Below are 21,222 nucleotides of genomic sequence, written 5' to 3'. Positions count from 1 at the left end.
TTTCATTATTGCTCTGTAAATTTTAGGGAACTAGCAGTACATTTCCTTGTGTAGTTTCTTGTTCATCTGGAGACATCACAGCCCAACCTGCCTGTGTCTTAAATACCACGTGACACTGAACAGGAACTAACATTCTTAGCCTTTTCCCAATGCAGAAGTATATGGTTTTATATCTACAGAGGCAAATAGCATAAGAATAAAAAATGTGGCCTTGGGCACAGATCACTAGAAATGGGTCTGCTGCACACCCAATAGAACTAAAGGTGTAATAGCAATCCAAAAGCATAAGTCATTATTACAACAAATCAATATCTGTATAACAACCAGTAAAAATTTCATACAATGCTTTCCAAAGCTATGGGAAAAGTGGGGATTAAGTTGTTCTGAAGAATTTAATTTTTGTTTTTGTTTTCTTCCCACTGAATCACTTTGTTTTCATGAAGCAAATAATACAAGTCTTCCTGGCTTCACAGCTGGTAGTAAGAACCAATGACATCATCTGAATATGGAATACAAGCCCCTTGCATTATTATACAGTTGTGCTGTCTCCCTCATTTCCCTCACACATAAAAATATATATGTGTTCGTTGGAGGAGGGAAATAAAGTATACAATGTGCAAATCATTATACTATTGTTGGTGTCTCCGGACAGCACTTAGTAACTATCAGAACAAGAAGAATAGAACACAGAGGGAGAAATCCTGTCTAGAATGGCCTGTGTGTATGAACTGCCCCATGCCCACAGGCCTAGCATGGGGCATCTCTGCCTTCAGTACACCACGGCCGTGGGTGGGAGCCCTGTGTCTGAACCATTGGTTTCTATAGTGATGGACTCTATTTGCTGTTTGTGCACTGCATCTCCATTTCTCGTTGGCTATCTCCGTAAGGCCTGACCTACATCCCAGGAGCTCCTCGAACTTTCATGGCTCAGCACAGTTAATCCCAGTCCTTGAAAGTACAGTGACCTCTGAACTGATGATGGCAGCACCACCCACATCTGTGGAAAGAAGCCACAGGTTGATTCCAGGGTCACCTTCTTTGAGGAGTGGAGCTCAGAACACTATGCCAAGGACCAGTTTGGCATTCTCCTGCCAAGTGATAATGTGAAGGCATAAAATAACTGTACAAAAGAGAAACTAACCTCAAAGTATGAACGACAAAAAAGTGAAAATATACAAGGAAGTTTAAAATGTAGTATATGGTATTTTGCTGTCCACTTACTAATGATCATATTTTAAAAGTAGTAATTATGACATTTATGAGTAGTGGCCACATGCAGTAAGAGATCCTTGGAATTTTCTTGGTACAAGATCATCAATTCTAATGCAATTGGGGATTATTGTTCATCATCTTATTTGATGGAAATGTTAAATAAAAAGAACAGAGAGAAAGGTTTTAGAAGCCTAGGTTAGAGATATGAGGGCAATGTGGTTGCTACATGTGACCCCATTGATTGCCAGGATAGATTCTGCTGGCCTGGGGCACAGGGGACATTCCTTTATTCCTTTATCACTCCTTGACCTTCAGAAGGGGAGCAGAAATAGCACAGAAAAATAAAATATATGAAAAATAAGCACATACATTAGTACAGCTTTATTCTAGTATACTTGAGTGATACATTTCCAATAAATAACCTTAGAAATCATTTAACTGCTAAAAAATTATGGTGGAATTCTCTCACTTGTAGATGTGATCTTCCAGGTCCTTTCCAAAATGATAAATGCAGCTTTCATCTATTAATTTATGCAAAACAATCACTGGGGACGGTGCCGTGACAAAATGCATGGGCCAGTGGCTTGCCAACTACATGAATCTCTTACATTTCTGGCCTCTGGAGTCTGAGGGCAAGGCCCTGGCAGGTTCATTTTGGCAAGGGAGCATCCACTCATATTTGTCACTTCTGTGCCATGCTCCATGTGGTGGCAGAGGATCTTCTAAGGCCTTTTCATGTTTTTGTTTTCTGAGATGGTTCTTCTTGTATATCCCAGGCTGTCCTGGAACTCTTATCCTCCTGAGTCTATCAGGCAGTGCTGAGATGACAGGCCAGCCTCCTCAGGGCCACTTTTGCCTTCTTTTTTAAGGATAATAATCTCACTGCTAGAGGTGGTACAGTTGCCAAGGTATTCATCCCCAAAGCCCCATTCCTTACTCCATTTTGAGTTAGGATTTTAATATATAACTTTGGGCATACACACATACATGGGACACCAGGCAGTTAATCTCCAGTGTGGAATAAGAAGTTATCGAAAAGATATTAAAAAGTGAAGGTTTTTATTTGCCTGATAAATCTCTCTTTTTCTGTATCCTCCAATTATCAGCAACTCAGTTGTATTGTCTTCTATATTTCTAATTGTGTATCAATACACTCAACTCTTTACCATATATAGTATTGCTTTAGTTTACTGTAGCCATTTTCTGAAATGATTGCTGAATTTGAAAAGAGGCAATTAAGCAATATAGGTTCTCTACTTCTCTTCCTCATTTATGTTTTCTAACACTTGTTAGAGCAGTTTGTCTCATTGCAAGGCCCCTAGGTAAAGGGAATCTATGCCTATGGCATGGAAAGTATCATCCCAGAGCACATCATAACTATCTTTTCTTTAATTTTCAGGCTGAGCAAGACAATGGCCACCCACTTCCTGCCTTTGCTAGTCTACACATTGAAATACTGGATGAAAACAATCAGAGCCCGTATTTCACAATGCCCAGCTATCAAGGATACATCCTGGAATCTGCCCCAGTGGGAGCCACCATTTCTGACAGCCTAAACCTAACCACTCCTCTGAGAATTGTTGCTCTGGACAAAGACATAGAAGACGTAAGTTCCATAAATATGTTTGTTGTTGTTTATTGATATCCTCTTCTTCTCTATATGTCTATAGGAAGTAATACAAAATGATAGCTACACAAAGCACAAAGCAGAGAATACACAAAGTTGGCAATAGTGAATCTTAGTGCTATAGTTTAATTCTCTATCAGAGATATTTTTAAAAGTCTGTTTCACTTAATTGCTGTTCTTCGGTGTAGCAGTTCTGCATGTGAAAACCAATGAATTGTTTACTTGGTGCTTGCTAAATCACCAGGGTGGTATTTTGAGTTAGTATAAATTGAAAGCTACTTGATATAGTTTGTAACTGGGAAAAATAAGGGCATTGCTAAGTGAATATAAAATCAGGAGGACTAAGGAGGGAGGTTCGTCCTCCCAAGTGTGAGGACCTCAGCTCAGAGTCTGAGCACCCACTTAAAGGAAAGCTAGCCAGTAAAAGAGCTCCACACCAACGAAAGACTGCTAACAATAAGGTGTGGAAGAAATACCAGATTTTGACCTCTGGCCTCCATCTGTGGATGCACAGCCATACACCACATGTGTTCATGGATTCCACACACACACAGAGGCAGGTACACTTGCACACCACATACGTGCACCACACACACACACACACACACACACACACACACACACACACACACACCACATGTCCACATACATATACTACACACACAAATAAGTAAACAAATAAATAAATCAAAAGAATGTGGATTGATCAAAGCCATTTCTGAAATCAGCCCAGAGTAGCACCTTGGGATTGCCTTCCATTGTGGGGGCAGGTTATTAACCCATGCTTGAGGGCCGTTGACCTGTGCATAATTTAGCTAGTGACTGGTATGGCTTCTATTTCTACAGTTCCCATCTGGCTGACTTCTGGTCTTGTAGTATTGACCTTGTTGGTATGAGTGGAAAACAGTCCAGCTGGACAAAATGAGGGTAATTTATGTCATTGGCCAGAGAGATTTTATATGGAGTCTGGACAGAACATCCATGTGAGTCAAACCAGAGTCCTCTAGGAACTTAGGGAGGGAGAGGCAGAGCGAGGGAGCTTGACATCATTTTTTTTCAAGTTGGAAAGAATAACTTTATTGGTCTACATGCTAGGAAAAAACTTGCAATTTTGTGCAATAGCATATCTAAAGGAACTTTTTTCTGTTTTTTATTAGAAAGAAAATTATTTTACATGTCAATCCCAGGTCCCTCTCCCTCTCCTCCTCCCATCCCCCCCCAACTAACACCCTACCTATCCCTTGCCCTTTCTGCTCCCCAAGGAAGATTAGGCCTTCCATAGGGAGTCTTCAAAGTCAGTCATATTCTTTGGGATAGGGCCTAGGCCAACCCCCTTGTGTCTAGGCTCAGGGAGTATCCCTCCCTGTGGGATGGGCTCCTAAAGTCTGTTCCTATGGTAGCGATAAGTACTGATTCACTGATCTACAAGAGGCCCCATAGATTTCCAAGGTCTCGTCACTGACACCCACATTCAGGGGGTCTAGATCAGTCCCATGCTGATTTCCCAGCTATCAGTCTGGGGACCAAGAGCTCTCCCTTGTTCAGGTCAGCTGTTTCTGTGACTTTCACCAGCCTGGTGTGGACCCCTTTGTTCATCAGTCCTCCTTCTCTGCATCTGGATTCCAGTTCAGTTCAAGGTTTAGCTATAGATGTCTGCTTCTACTTCCACCAGCTGCTGGATGAAGGCTATATAATGGCATATGAATTAGTCATCAACCTCATTATCAGGAGAGGGCATTTAAGGTAGCCTCTCCTCTGGTGCTTAGATTGTTATTTATTGTAGAAATGAATGTGACATCTTTGTAGCCAATAGGCTAATACTTAAAATAACGATGAGAGCAAGCAACCAGTGGAAAGGGTGAGCATAGCAGAGTCCCGAGGAGGCATCTGGTCCCAGGGCTGTCCTGATCCCCTAAAATCTACCAGGAACTCTTTATCATTCTGTTTCTACCACACAAGCTCTGGGATGACAGGCCGTCACCACAACACCTGGCTTTAATTTTACAAAACTTTAATTGACAAACATAAATATCATGTTTGGCTAAATGGATAGCACTTCTTTAGAACATCCTTAAATTTTAATCACACAGGGATTCATCACTGCTGTCACAAGAAGACACATTCAGCTTCCTTTTGTCAGCTGAGACTGACAACTCCCATGCTATTCTTGCTCCATAGGCCTCTTCCTCCTAAATGCTGTCTTCTGTTCTTTGTCTTCATGCTTGTCTTTCTCGTTCTCGCCTAAATCTTTGGTCCTTCTTTGTTTTTTCTACTCTTAATCTTGAATACATTTTTAATAATAGTTCTGTTAATTTCTTTGTCTCTACTTGAAAATATGGTGACTGTCTCATCTCTAAAATTCTCTTGTTTCAGAAAGGGACATTGAGTCACTTTTCAAAACCTCAAGACATGACTGTGTGACACTTCTAAAGACGTTTATATTATTTTTAATTAAACTTTAAGATTAGAATACAAACTATGCTTCTTTTGTGCTTGAGATATGTAGAGATGTGTGTTGCTCTGTAGAGGAATGCCCATCTCACGCACAAGGCACTTCTTGCTACCTGGACATTTCCCCATCGTCGATTTCTGAAACTTCCTGCTGACCTTGAGCAATCATTGGCACTTCTCATGTTTGACAAACTTTGTCTTAACTAAATGTTATTGCTTCACTTCCATGATTTGAGGTGTCTCATACTATTTTATATAAACTACTTTGCCTTGCTAACATTGTTTAATGTTTGTAATTTACCTGGTGGTTCTTCATTCAAGAATCTTTTTTTTTCCCTGTAGTTCAAGCTGTGGTGGGTGTCCCTTTTTGTATATTTCTCTAACACACTTTTGACTTTGAAGTATTGGTTTTTCCAGTTCACTGAACTTAAATCTCTTCATGGAAATCTCATACCATGATAACTTATTTATTCTTCACACCACTTCCTACCCCTTGATAGGTCTTGATAACTCCCCAATATACTGATAAATTCAGACATGGTTGGAGGAATGAGGACATCAAGCATGGGCTTCAGATAGTTCAAAGATACTGAGTTGATTTAGGTATTCACTGTATGGCCCTTTCACTGGGTGGTCATCTTCAATTCTTACAGAACTCTATATCACATTGACATAAACCATTTACTTACAACTCACCCATGATTTTTAAATTCTGCATTCATTGGAACACAAAACAAATCACAAAATGGACATGAATATGTTTGTAAGTTGGATATTTGTCTGTCTGAATCATCTGTTTTTTTCTTTCAAACTTATATATTTTTACAAGAAATTAGTTCATTTCTAGGAGTTTCAAATATCCACATTAACAAAAATAAATATTAAGGTTATTTCAACTTACTTTTAAAGTATTTACTACCTGATAGGACAAATTTTCTCCAAGAGGGTCCAGAATTAGTGAGAATAGCCAGCACAGAGCAGGGGTCTAATAAAATTTACAGAAATGAGCGGCCTCAAGAAGATGTTACCAATATCAAAAGCAATTGGCCTCAAGCAAAGGAAGCCAGGGCTCACTGCAGGGGGAGATTTCTTTGGGCTGATTCAGGTATAGTCAAGGCTAAGGCCACATGCCAACTGGATCTGTTCCTTCAGATGGTAAATTACATCCTACAGATGGCTTTTTCCTTCTACCAAGAAAAAGTGAGACAAGATTTCAGGAAATGAGAGCCAAGATTGCTGAGTTACAGTGCCTTTCTTAGTATGGAATTGGAGTTAAAAAACACTCTGAACATCATTGTAAGACTGAAAAATTACATTCCTGTATCAGGCTTTATTTTTCATAGATCAACATTCACACATCCATGAGATGCTTACTTACATCATTTAGCAGTACCGTTAGTGTAGTTTTGAAATAGTTCTTCTTGGAAGAACATCAAGAGATGCACAAGGTTTGCAGCAGATCTGAGACACTATGCTTCCAAGGGCAGAGCCAAGAAAAGCTGAGCATTGAACTTCTCTGTAAGAACACATGAAGTGATAATCAACAATTGTTCATTAGCTGTTTAATGATAGTGATTCACTAACAAGTCAATATAAGTGATGATGTTTTAAGATATTTAATCAACTTATTTTTCAAGGTAGTATGTACTTATAATTAGATACTTATAAAATGTAATTCTGTCATATGTATGTCAAAGTGCTAAGGGAAAAATGATTGTATATCTCATGGGCAACATTGTTACTTTAAGTGAACTTCATTTATTTTCTCTACTATTGTATATTTATGTGCATTGGGTAGGCATGACCTTTATGCTTACCATGTTTATTTTGTGTTTGATTTTCATGTAGGTGCCACCCGGTGGAGTTCCTGTAGGTACTAGGTTGTTGATTTTGTGGTTGCCAGTTGCTGTGTGGATCATTTCTGGTTCTTTTTCTTTCCAAATAAAACTTTATTATCACTTACTAATGTATGTGATAATTTAGTCAGCAAACACTATTTTAGTGTTATTTAAATATTGATGGTTTCTTAGTCTGTCACAGACATCGGGAATTAATCATAGAATTTCTCTTCCAAAAGGATCTAAATTTAAGATGGAATACTATTGATCTAAGTGCTTTAGGACTCATTAACTAATTAATTAAAACTTACAAGTTATATTAGATTTTTAGCATTTCCCATAATTCTCTGTCATGTGTCTATACACACATGAATATGCATTCATGCGTATGGACACATATATAGACATGTTTTATGTGCACATATGCAAACATGCATATTGACTTGCATGTATGTGATAATATTTTGACTCATTTAAGATACCTGTTTTTACATTTTACAAACAGCCATGTGAACCCAGGCCTACATAATGAAGGTTTATTTGATATTTTATTTTACATTCAAATGTTTATTTACCTTTTTGTATATACACTTGGTTTTGTATTGATTTTTTCCATTTATGTGAGTGAATTGGAGTTTATTTTACCCTATCCCAAACAATTTCCAAAGCAATATACTAATAAATCATATATTTGGTGCATACTACATTAGGGTTTTAGGGTAAAATAAATTAATTGTATGAGAGAGAAGAAAATGTTATTCATTAATAAATTCTCTATATTTAAAAAATGAAGTTCATTTTAGAGTCACATAGACATGACTGCTACATGAATTCTCCTGGACTTGTGTGGAAATGAGGTCAGAGTACCTGTCTATGTGACAAAATATGTATACTCACATCTTATTCTATGAAACCCAGGGGTCTAGGCTCTTTTATGTTCCAAGACAATGCAAACACACCAATATTTCCTTTAGTTGACTCCGTAACTGTATGAAAAGTCATTGATTCTTATGAAATCAAAACTGTAATATTATAATGAAGTCCGTCAAAGGAAGACCTGTACTTTACGAGAAAAGGGATATTTGACTCAATGCACACATTGTTTTTTGCCAAAATTTTGGCATATTTGAAATGTTTCTGGCCAAAAATGATGAAATTTCTACTTATAAAATTCCTAAAGCGTTGGTGTCATTTGTGTTGACACACATGCACTGAAGTTTGACACCGATCATGACATTTTTATTTAAGTCATCAAAAACATAACCTATTTTATAACTCACTATTTACCTTCAGATGAATGTACAATATCAACACTACCATTTGCTCAGTATTTCCAACTCTGACATAAATGTTTGTTCTTGAATGATCACTGAGGTATTTAGCAATAGCATCTACGCATACATTGCAGAGATTTAAAAGGTTCCTGTTATAAATAAACATAAATGTCAAGGAAATCTCTGTTGTAGTAAGAGATTAACTGCAGAGCAGAGCAGAGTGAGCAGAAGTGTATTCCATGTAAGGTCCATGTAATGCACTAGTTGTCAGCTCTAGGATGCACTGTCTCATCTATAGTCAGTTTCCATTGGATGACTCAAGACGCTGATGCTCTGAGATCCTCAGAACATCTTTAGTGCTACTACAGCTGGAGAGCTGTGTGTGCTAATATCAATTAGTAGCATCTGATGTGGAAGATCGTTGTATCTTCACAAAATCAGTCAAAAAATGGTGCTATTTGGAATTTGTTATTTTACTACAGTCACATAAGCATATGCAGGGTGACAGGTTAATATTCACACTATTATTAACACTAATATTAACTATTATATTGTCACCATGCTGACTCGTGAATGTATTAATGAGTGTACTGCACAAGCCTATAGACAATGTCAGGAAAATGTAGGCACAAAGAGAAATGAAAATAATGGAATATGTGAACCAGTAGGAAGAATTACATTGTTATTAAACAAATATTATGTCAAAACTTAGGCATCTGCATCACAGGAACCTGGAGTCACGAGTAGAATATCTCTGGTAGCAATATTGGTAACACACTCAAAGAACAAAAAAATAATGTGAATTTTTAAGTATTGTAATTTGATAAAACTAAGAATAACACTAAAAACTGGTACACATTCACTTATTTGTGAAACTATGAGCTCACTATTTTTGATCATCTTTAAATTAATAACTGAATTTTACCAAAATTGATACTGCTGTTTGAGAAAAGAAGAATTTTCAAGAATGTGGATCAAGGTATAATTTTTCTTAAATTATTTCACTTTTTGAAATTAACAAAGTTCCTCAATCATTTTAACCACATACGAGGTCTGCCCAAGACCTATATGAGGATTTTGGAGTATTGATTCTTGGCTCTTATGGACTAAAGGATTTGATTATTTAAAATCCAATAGACAAAGGAAGTCAGTCTCAATAGTACTCAAACTTTATTGTTCTGAGAAGAAAATAGAACACCAGCCTGACCCCAAAAGCATGGGGGTCACACAGAAGTACACACAGACAAACCTCAACATACACTCTGTTGCATGTCCAGATGAGTAGCATTCATTTTGAAGATACTTGAAATGTACACAAATAACCACACAGGGTGAAATCTACTAAAGAAAGCTTGTGGTCCAAGGTGCACCCACTTTTATATAAGTATTTATTTTCTCTTCCGACACAGAAAATTTAAAATGTAAGGTCTTCTTTTTCCCCAAATTAACAGATGTGACAGTGGAATCACCTGCCCTGCAATCTGTGATTAATACAAGAGACCTATGAAAGCGTTCTTAAACACACTGCACAGCATACTATGATAATATTTTAAAGGGAACATGCATAAACATAGTTGTATCCTGTATCACCCAGTTTTATAAACCGTCAGGGCACTGGATTCCCCAGAACCCTTTCATTCCCTCTAGCTCCTTCCTTGTACACTGTGCAAGCAGTAACCCAAGGTCCTTACCTTCTGTCCATCCCTTCTCCAAACAGCAGTGAACGGTGTCTTACCATTGAAGAGGGAATGAGCAAAACTATGAAGGGTTTTCAGTGCTATGCTAATAGTCTTAGTTCTGAAATTTAAAAAAAAAATTTCTCTAGGCTTTTTGACAGGCACAAGTGTTAAGTTCACTTATATTTTCTAGCAAATCATCTGAATATTTTAATTAAAATACTGTGTTTTCCCTTGAAGAACTTTACAGTATTAAGATGAGACAGAAAAAGGAAGCCTAATATTTATGGGTAATGAATAATGCATCAACAATTTTATTCCTGTTTTACATGGAAAGTGAAAGCAACACTGTAGCATGCATATGTTCAGTTTATTGCTACAAATGAAGTGACTATAAAATTTTACAGCTGAAATTCTGGGCTCCAATTTCCCTTTCTTCCTATTATTTCTTATATCTTGGATCCAATAAAGCACAGAAAATTTTATATTAAATGATCTGCAGAAGTACATCCAATTAACTTGTTTCCTGCTCTTTCTTGGTGTTGTTGTTCCTGTTTTACATTAATTGTGCCAACACTTCAGGATTCCGTGGCCCATGTTGTTGTATGGCTTTGGTTGCTTGTGAGTCGATATACTTGAGTATCTCTTTTCCTTTAGGAATTTTTAACGTAATGACATTATTGATGGCAAATTTCAAAACTTAGTATTTCCAGGCAATAAACTAAAAGTCCATTGTATGATCACCATTTTTAAACGATGTGTTTTCTTTCAAAGACAAAAGATCCAGAACTCCACCTTTTTCTGAATGATTACACCTCCGTCTTCACTGTCACACCCACCGGCATCACCCGATACCTTACCCTACTTCAGCCTGTGGACAGGGAAGAACAGCAAACGTATACCTTTCTGGTAAAATATTTCAGATGTTTATATTCTTGTAGTTGAAACTGATATTGAAGTTGATAAGGCCAATGCTTTGTGAGGAAAAAAACATGCCATGTCAGGAAGAAGAAAGATATCAATACATGCATTTTTCCCTTTTATGTATTATAAATGTGTGCCATTGGAGAGGAGAGTACTCTCCAGTGACATACATATTTTTCTGTCTTTGCCTTAGAGGAGTGAGTGATTTAAAATGAAACCCAGCAAATAAAGCATTAGCTTTAATGTTTGTGGTATGGATGTGTAACATGAAAAATATAAACCCAGAGACAGATATTGGGCTTCAAGCATTTGGTCAGATAAGCAAAGCATCCTGGCCACTAGCACTCACCTCTGCCTCAGACTGAAATGAGTGGTCCTGGCTCCACTAATCCTCAGCGTGCAATCCAGACTGCTATGCTCTCCTCAATGTGGCTGGAGTCTAATCTCTAAGACTGACTTTGCTTCTTCTTTTTATACCCCTCAAATCCTGAAATTAAAGTCATGTGATCCCAAGCGCTAAGATCACCTTTGTGTGAGCTGTTTCTCTTTAGGACTGGGTCAATTTCGTGTAGCTCAGTGTGGCCTTGACCTAACAGAGATCCATCTGCCTGTCTACTAAATCCTGGGATTAAAGGTGTATGCCACCGCTGCCTGGTTATATGGCTTGCTAGTATGTCTGCTGGGATTAAGTGTGTATTACCACTGCCAGCCTCTGTGGCTTGTGGTGAGCTTTGTGTTCTGTACCCTCAGGCAAGCTTTAATAAGTCATAAATATTATGTCACCACATGGATTTTCAGTTTCACTGCTGTCTGAAGCAGGTGGTTCTCAACTAGCAGTGACTCCCAGCTCCAGAGGGTACCTGTTGATGCCAGATGATGCTCCTGGCATTTACTGCTGGACACTGTTAGGCAACACACAGTGCACACAGGAGCCCAGCACCAGACAGTATCTGCACCAGATGTCAGTAATATTGAGACAAAGACCTTGGGCTTACTTATTAGAGGGAGAATGAAGGTCATTAGAGATGTGGTTTGTAGCTGTTTATTATGGTATAGGATATAAATGCACCAAACATTCATATATCATAGACGCAAGTTTAATTATATCCGAATTCCCAAATGCAGCATAATAGAAAAGTGGATGATATAGGGGCACAAGTTACGGGGCTTACTGAGGAGTTTATTCTGGAAGAGCCCACTTAGCATGTGATTGTAGCCTCCAGAAAGCCCCATATGACAATTACAACTTAGATATGTAGTAGAATTTCGAAGTCGTTCAGGTGAGACGGCCAACAGATGGCTGCAGCACTGATGCATGTTAGGAACTTCTAAATTGTCAATAAGGTAGGTAATTAAGATAGTATGAGTAATGAATGTTGATGAATCATTTATGTCACCATTTTACATACTAATAGAATATTACATTGCATATCTAGGCCCGAGATTTCTTAACTAAGAATGCTGATTGTGAAATAATTGTCTTATATGCAAATTTTATAATCATAAAAATTTTTTCATATATACATATGAAATATTAGGTATTTAATTGTACCTAGGGCTGGGGATATAGCTCAGTTGGTGGAGTACTTGCCCAGAATTCATGAATTCCTAGTTTCAATCCCCTTCATTACATAAATCAAATGTGGTGCATGCCTATAATCCCAAGTTATGAGACAGAAGTAGGAGTATGAGATGACCAAATTCATAGTCATTCTCAACTATATAATAAATATGAGGTCTGCTGGAGCTCTCAAAAACAATAACAACCAATGTATTTAACTTTAAAGTGTCAGCAATGTCACTGGTCCATAGTAAGCTTCTAAAACTTTTCCACATCTTATTATTTAAAAATTCTTTAACCATGTGTGTAGGCCTCCCTAATTGCTTCTTAACACTTTAGACATTTGTAATTCATGTCTTACTAGTTCATTTTATTGAAAACATAGCTAAGCATATTTTTAAATCACATTAAAAACATGTTAGCATGTTAGAGTAACTTCTTTGCTCTTATGTTTATGTGTCTTCTCCACTAAGTGTGTTCCGTTTCTCCACAGATAACAGCATTTGATGGAGTTCAAGAAAGTGAACCAGTTGTGGTCAATATCCGAGTGATGGACGCAAATGATAACACACCAACCTTCCCTGAAATCTCCTATAATGTCTACGTTTACACAGACATGAGTCCTGGGGACAGTGTCATTCAGGTAATTCCACTGGATGTGGGATGAACTTGCAGAAGCCCTTCTTGGGACATCACACACTGCTCTTCCTAGGAAATGAAAATTAGCTTCAGATATACAAATGGCACAGCTTTAGAAACTTCCTAGTGGATGCTAGTGTTTCAAATAAAAATAAATACCCTGGGCTGGCAGAAAAATGGATCAGTGGATAAAAATTCTTCATGCACAAAGCCACATGTCCTATGTTTGGTGCCTAAAAACCATGGTAGAAGGAATGAACTACATCAAGAAATGTGCATGCATGCACACATGCATTCATAAAATACACATGCTTACAGTAAACATGTACTCTCTCTCTCTCTCTCTCTCTCTCTCTCTATATATATATATATTATATATATATATATATATATGATATGAAGTAGCTACTATGTACAAACAATTGTTTGACCTGCTAATACCTGTTTTTTTAAAGCTTTTGGTTTAGGAAATATGATTAACTAGTGTTTCAGCACATAATTTAAATGTTCAAATTACCTTTGCTAAGCTTCCCTTGTTGACAAACATAAAAGATAACATTAATTAATCAGTGGATTTATTAGATATTGAATATTAGATATTGCATACCTGCATTAAAATCAAATAACTACAGGAAATAAATTTTAGATTAGATAGTAAAAGGTTCTTTTGAAAACATGAGAATCAGACAAAATTATATTTTCAATTTATTTTTCACATTTTATATGCTCACATTTAGATAATTACAAACCATGGCAAATTCCTTTAGTATTCTGGCTATTTGGTGCAGAAGGCATAAAGACTTGGTCATATCAATCTGTGAGGGTTTTTAGGAATGTGAAGTGTAGTTGGTTGACATATTTTCCAAGCCATCTGTTCAACATTTTTCTAGGGATCTTGTCAGGAAGACAGCCTATCAATTTAGAGTTTCTGAATGTGCGTCTCAAAGGGCAAAACATAGGTGATTAGCACTGAAAACTCAATTCACTGGGTTCAGCTGTGCAACCATGAGGAGACCTAGGCCTAGACCTTCTCCAACCCTGAGGGTTAGACCTGATTCGAATAAGTCACTTTCAGGTCAAGGAGGCCACAATCCTGTATTCTCACTACAGTATCTGGCAACAAATTATTGTAAATTATTCATTTATCCTGAATAATGACAAAAGAAGTAGTGTCATAGTTTGTCATGAGATAAATAGATCAGAATGTTTTGAAAACTGGCCAAATGCCTCCCCTGTGGATGGAGCATAGTCTTCATGGTGTCCTTGGAACATCATTTAACTTCATCTCTGGCCTCTATTCCCAACTTCCCCATTTTCATTTCCTTGAATTATTTCTTCTTCCTCATCTCTTCCTTTCTAGGGATGCTTTTTGAGCATTTACTATCTTTCCTATATGCCTTTTCACTTTCTATTTCCCCAAAGCCATTATCCCTTAGTTCAGTTGTCAGTAGTTTGCTCCTAAGAATTAAGTAGCTCCAATGCTTGGATCTCAGGAGCAGAGCACTTCATCGCCAACAGTGTGGTGTGGTGAGAAAATAATTCTACCAGGATGTCAGCTGTCTCTCTGTGTACACAAACACATAGAGTCCCATGTACACATACATGCACACAGGCGTACACTTACATGTGTACGTATGAACTACAAAGACAAGCACAAGAACAAACATAAGCATGCTCATGTGTTCACAAACACTTCTGCAGGTACACACACATTTACACATTTATACTCACACACCTGTGCAAGTAGCTATGCATGCTCACAGACACACACACAAATACCTGCGCATGCGCACATGCACACACACACACACACACACACACACACACACACACACACACACACACACACACACTGTAAACGTTCATGCACAAACCCTTGTGCAGGGACATGCACATACACACATCTGCCCATGTGCACACACATACACACATGTACTCTATGGATACCTTACCCTCTATTTAAAAGCCAGGGCCTTTATAAACATCTGAAATTTCCTTATGTTCCTCTTTTCCTCACCCCAGATCCAAACTTTCAGAGTTCATCACCCCTTTCTCTATATTTGCTGCTGCAATGCCAGCATGTGCCAGGAATGTTTTCTGTGCAAGAAATGCATGTTCTGATGAACTACCCACTTACATTCTTCATTAAGGACACGAAGCCATATATTCCTTCTTTTATTCAGCCGGGGAGTTTCTGGGGTCAGATGGAAAGGAATCATGCAATTGTGCATGAATATCTTCCTGCGTATTCATTCACTGTGTGTGTGATCAGGAAGGAAAAGGCTTCTCACTGATCCGTAAATGTTCTCCACATACTTGTGTGGCACCTCTCATACTGAGGGATTAGTTCTAGCTCATTTATTTCAAGAGCAGACCTGTAATTAGTTCATTTGCATAGCCATAGTACCTGTGTGTAGCAGCTGATTAACAGAGTGGGTACTGAATGTCTGTATTCGAGACAAAAGATTGGCAGAAACCAGCTCTCTGTGAATGGAGATTCAGGATGGGGACTTGTAAGCCTTTGCCTTTTATTTCTAGTCAATCTGTGGACCAGGCACATTTTTCTTTAAAAAAGCATCTTTCAAAGGTAGCAGATAAGGGAATGACAATTATTTTCATGTTTTTATTTAATTAGACCTGATTCTCATCTCTATAATGATGTAATTAGAAGTAAAAGTAAGTTTATATAGAAAACCAGCCAGCAGGGAATGTGAAAGTTTAACTAAGAAAACGATAGTAATTATGTGGTGAAGCGTAGCTCAAAAATGTTTGCCCTCAGGGATCAAAAGCTTACTTCTGGCATTTGAGGTCTACAAAAGTTAATTTCCCTTATGTATCTGTTTCTAAAACAGATCTTGCTTTGCATTTAAAGATTTATATTGTGTGCATTTCCCTGAACCATGCAGATTATGAAGACAGACTGTTGTTTGTGTCTGTATGCCTCCAATTTTTTTTAATTATTTAAGAGGCAAGAATTTAAGGTTCATAATTAGTATTTGTGATGTTATTCCTGGTGTGTGCTGAAAGAACTGTGTGACTGTAAATCATCCAGGAAGAGACTAGAGATAAAAATGAAATTGATTTCCCCGAGAGAGAAAATTTGAAACAAAGTAAAGAGGTTCAGAACTCCAGTCTGCAAATGCCCTATGAGGTTCTGACTCATTTCTGTGCTCCCTTGTTTCACCATTGACACCCCCGACCTGCCAGAGAGCAGCCATTTGGCTTGTTGCTTAATAACCTGATGTCATGTGAGTGAAGGTCTTAGAAGGCAAAGGGGAGAGAAAACACCCTCCCAAAAAGTGAGTCTTTGTTACAAGTTCAGTGATGTCACTGTGTGTCTAAGCTTGTTTGGCCTGTAGGAGCTCAGGTCCATCTCTGAGTGCAGTGTCTTTATTAGGTGGTAGCTATCCTAGCCTACAGGAAATGGATAGGTTGTACCTGAAGAGTGAAGCCAGAACTATCTCAAAGCTTTCAGTTATAAACCACACCTATGGGTTTATGTATCCACTTTCTTCTTGAATACTGTAACAGACTTTCTTGAATCCAGCATGAATAAGGAATGAGCCAAACTTTGAGGAATATTATCTTCAAGTAGCTCTTTAGCCTTCTATATCTTGGCTGGAATCTAAACATTATACTCAGATAGAATTCTTTTGGTCTTTAGTCTAGGCTGACCATGAACTCACGGAATAGCAGACTGCCATTGAATTCCCGATCCTCATGGCTCCACATACCCAAAGCTGGGATTACAGACAGTTACCACCATGTTGAGTTTATGTGGTTCTGGGAGGGAACCCAGGGCTTTGCATATGCTAGGCAAACACTCTACAAGCTAAGCTATATGTCTGGCTCTTCATTCTGTTGCCTTACTCTATTCCTTCACCTAATTGACAAAATTATCTGGATGCATAAATCAGTGCACGTGTCTACACAGCTGTAGTGATCCATCTTCTTTCTGTCTGCCTCACCCAAATTATACCCAGGCCATACTGCTACATTCACATGGAACCCCACACATCACTGTACCTATAATCTCAAATTTGAAAGCGTTTCTTTCAGTCCTCAATCTGTGTGACACCTGTTAAAGATCAGGTAGATAGGAGGTCTTCCTGGATAATTAGAACTCTATGACTCTGTCAGGATGCTTAACCCTCAAAGGCAGGTGCAAATTCGTGTTCTTGCAGAGGCGAATGTAATGAGCATAGGTGCAACAACTGCCTGAGGTATCAGGACACCAGTTCTACTTGGAGAGGGGTTCAAAACAGTGAGAGAGTGAAATAATTGCTTTCCTTTTACTAGGTTTAATATAGTTGTTCTTCTGACACTGCTACTGTTGGAGGGTCTTCTGTCATCTTGTCTCAGACTTTGATTCTTGTGTGAAGACACTTCTATCAAAGAGATTTTACTTGGGCATCACCTTTCCCAGGGTGCCTGCTTTGCTTAGCTTTTGCCTCTGCATGTCTCAGAGGACAGTACCTGGTACAAGTTAAGATGGCATGTGTGTCAGTTAATCTGTCAGTAGACCAGGGAAGAATTGTCTTGCTTAGAAAAGTAGCTTAGATTTGGCTTTGCAAATCTGAGGTTTCCTCAAAATAATAGTAAAAGATCCTGGTGCACATGGGCTGTTGATGCTTAAGAAAGGGACTTGATAAAAGCCTAGTTTGACAACTCCTTATTTAATATGATAAAAATGTAAACCGAATGTGAGAGAATTCAAGTGCATTGGAGCACTTCAGGGTCTCTGTCTTCAGTCTGAGTTTTGTGAATCAGTTAGACTCTAATAAGTGATTTTGAAATTGCCAGAGAAAATGAGTGAAACACTTCAAGCACCCCACACAATAATGCCTTCTCATAATTTCCTTTCCTGTTTTCTTCTTCTGATAGTTCCTAAGATATGAGTGGTATATAAGTGCTACATATACTTAGGTATGTAACTCATGATAGATGTAAAACTGGGTGCTATATATTGTTGAACAATTCTCTACATGAGAAGCCCATCATATTTTATTGTTATAATATACTGAACAGTTGAGGCATAGACAGTATCCTGTTATAACTTTTAAGCGTCAAAGACTCAATTTGTCTAATCAGCAGAAATGGTATTGGGTCCACAGACCCCAACTTTGAGATCAACGTGTGTCAGACCAAGGACCAAGTTCAGGAAGTGATAAGAAAGGATGCAGGACTAGAAATCTCATATATTAATGGCAATAAGACGACTAGGTGACACTTTTCATTCTTGGTATGGACTCAGAAGGTAAGGTATTTTATTTATTGTTTCTGTCACCACCAATTAAGACTGATGTCTGGAGCATAAAAGTAGATAGTAAAGCAATATCATCCAACAATGCATTTCAGGCAGAAAATAGTTGGAATTTCCTGTAATAAACACACTACAACCTCAGGCTTCTTTCACTTGGTTTTCTAATATTTGCATTTCACTGAAAAAAATATTTCTGTCTTCTACTGGTTGTCGCTTTTATTGGTACACCCTCAATGTGTTTCTTTCCCCCATTGCAGCACCCAGTCTTCTCCTGGTGCCTCTCTCTCTGCGGATATTATCTACTCTATGAGACTTGCTTACTTTCTCAGCTCCCATTTCTGTCCTGGAGACCAGCACATACTTATGTTTCATTTTTTTAGCTGCATAAGGAAAAAGGAATTCTCATTACAGCCAAGAATCAAGGCAGATACTATAGACCTTTAGCACAACATCCTTCAATTACTTAATATACCATGTGAGTTCCTCAACTTTTCCCAGCAGACTATTTTTAAAGTATTTCTCAGATGATTCTGGTTTTGTCTGGTGGGTTAACATAATCAGATACCATCCTGCATGTATTGTGTTTTGCTTGCTAGGGAGCCAGAGAATCAGTCCTGTAGTACCAGCTATCTGTGTGTGAGGAGGATGTGCAGTGTGGAGTGGTCCAAGCCACACCAGAGGAGGTGTCTGCATCCATGAGCATATCCTGGTTCACAACTCATAGGCAAAGTGCAGATGGGTATTTCTCCTTCTGGATATTAGGAATGAAATGTCAGCCCTCTGCCATCAAATAGTTGTGAACTGTGAACTTGCTTCTTGATCTGTTCCTAGCTTGCTGAAAATTTATCACGAACTAGATATTGAGCTCTGTTATCTAATCATCCTGCCTTTAATTAAACTATCATATTATATGATTTCTCATTGACATCTTTATCATGTACATTGTTAGAATATCTCCTTATATTTAATTTTTTTAGTATTTCTGCAAGGTAGTTGGTAAAAAGGAAATGTTGATTTGTCTTAGCCCCCCCCCCCAAAAAACATTGAATATGTTTTCCTTCCAGCTTTTATTGTAAATGAAAAGGAGTCACACCACTTAATGTTATTTCTTCTTTTGTAAATTGAATTTTTATTCTTGTTGATTTCAACATTTTCTCTAAAATTTTCCACAATCTATGAAATATGGACCCATCTGTGTTTTTATACTTTTTGGGATACTTAAACTTTTGAATATTCATGATTTTTTTTTTATTTTGCTGATCTCAGTTCACATAAATTCCTCTGCTATTACAGGACTCCCTGGGCCCTACCTCTGGCATGGATAGCCACGCTTTAGCCAGAATCCCAAGTCAGAGAGCGATTGATTCCATCCTGGATTCTGATCAGGTTCTTCTATTCCTACCCATGTCGCCTGTCATCATGCCTATGATGTCTCCTGTTATAAGTTTCCAGCTTTTGCCCTCTTCCCTCTGTTCTTCAACTCTAAATTCCTTCTTGATATCCCTTGGAGATGAGCTTAGCTGGTCTTCTCGTACCAATTGTACAAGACTCTACAACTATCCCAAGAATTCCTTGTAAAAATTTCCATACCATTTTAGCACATGTCATTGTTTTAGTTTTCCTTAATAACCTCTGACTTATTACTTGCTCATTTATATGTTTAACTTAAACATTTTAGTCACTTTAGACTTTTAATTTTGATCCTCAAAATTTATTTTAAAAAATGTATCTAAACTTCATCTGCTGGGCATGGTTTTGCTTCAGTATGTATAACTCATGTGGGCTGCACAGTTTGGCCATCAACTTATATTTATGGTCTTAAGGTTACTTTTCATGAGAAGTTTCTGTCTCTGCTTTACCTCAAGGCAGGAGATTTTCAGTCATCTTCTGGAAATGGGTTTATCTGATATTGTAAACTACCATTGCCTAAAGTCCTGTCTCCCCAACAGGCTTCCCTTTGCTCTAAAAGATTAAATTTCAGTTGGGAGGTATCAGTCAGACCAGATGTAAAGTAAAGAATTTTGAAGATGGAAAACCCTCTGAAGGGAAAAGATACAGAATATTACTGTACATCTGTTTCAATAGTGAAGTATCTCTTTTTACTGAAGCAATAGAATGGATAATTTCACATATTAAGTATATGCTAAGTAGACTTTTATAAAGGGAAAATTCTGTGTTTTGAGATAACCACAATCTAGTATATTAATTTTATGACTCAAACTTATTATATTAGACAGTAATGTCTGCCTAACAAAACTATGCCATATTAGAGTGTTGGCATACAAACTCTTGCTCTGTCAAATTAAAATAAACAAAGCAGCTACTATCTGAGAAAATTAGAACATCACAGATTCATTAACATGAAGACAATTCTGTGACCTATGTTGTACTTCCTGAGGGATTCATTTCCTTGTTTTCTCATAAACAGACCAAACAGGAAACAATGTATGAAACAGAGCAATCTCTTCTATTAAAATGCGAAACAGAAAATGAGAGTCTCAGTGTGACCTGGCTGGAAGCAGGCAGAAACACAATGCAATCTTTTTGTATACCTTTGTCCCTTTTGGTCTATTGTTTGATTCAAATTTATCTCCTGTTAAGGTTCAAATAAATAGCGCTTGGGGGAATATGAAATTCTAAGGAAAACAGAAGCATCCTCAGTGAAAATCACGTATTAAAAAAATAAAAAAAATCCTTAGATTTTTCTTATGTTAACATTCTAACACTCTGTCTCCACCAATAAGGGGTCTCTAGAGT

The 21,222-nt window shown here is 37.7% G+C and overlaps 1 protein-coding gene across 5 annotated transcripts in view; it reads left to right on the top strand.

Annotated features, from left to right (window-relative positions):
* Window positions 1-21,222, top strand: part of Pcdh15 (protocadherin related 15) — a 678,164-nt gene that overhangs the window by 401,866 nt on the left and 255,076 nt on the right. For all 5 annotated transcript variants that reach the window (XM_027394186.2, XM_027394188.2, XM_027394187.2 and 2 more), the window contains 3 exons: window positions 2,612-2,818; window positions 10,853-10,987; window positions 13,057-13,206. In XM_027394186.2, coding sequence (XP_027249987.1) covers window positions 2,612-2,818; window positions 10,853-10,987; window positions 13,057-13,206 — 492 coding nt within the window. The remainder of the gene's footprint in view (window positions 1-2,611; window positions 2,819-10,852; window positions 10,988-13,056; window positions 13,207-21,222) is intronic.

This window comes from Cricetulus griseus (genome assembly GCF_003668045.3).
Source record: "Cricetulus griseus strain 17A/GY chromosome 1 unlocalized genomic scaffold, alternate assembly CriGri-PICRH-1.0 chr1_0, whole genome shotgun sequence".
Classification (NCBI taxonomy): Eukaryota; Metazoa; Chordata; class Mammalia; order Rodentia; family Cricetidae; genus Cricetulus; species Cricetulus griseus.
Note: the sequence above shows the minus strand (reverse complement) of the source record. Positions and strands in the feature narration are given on the sequence as shown.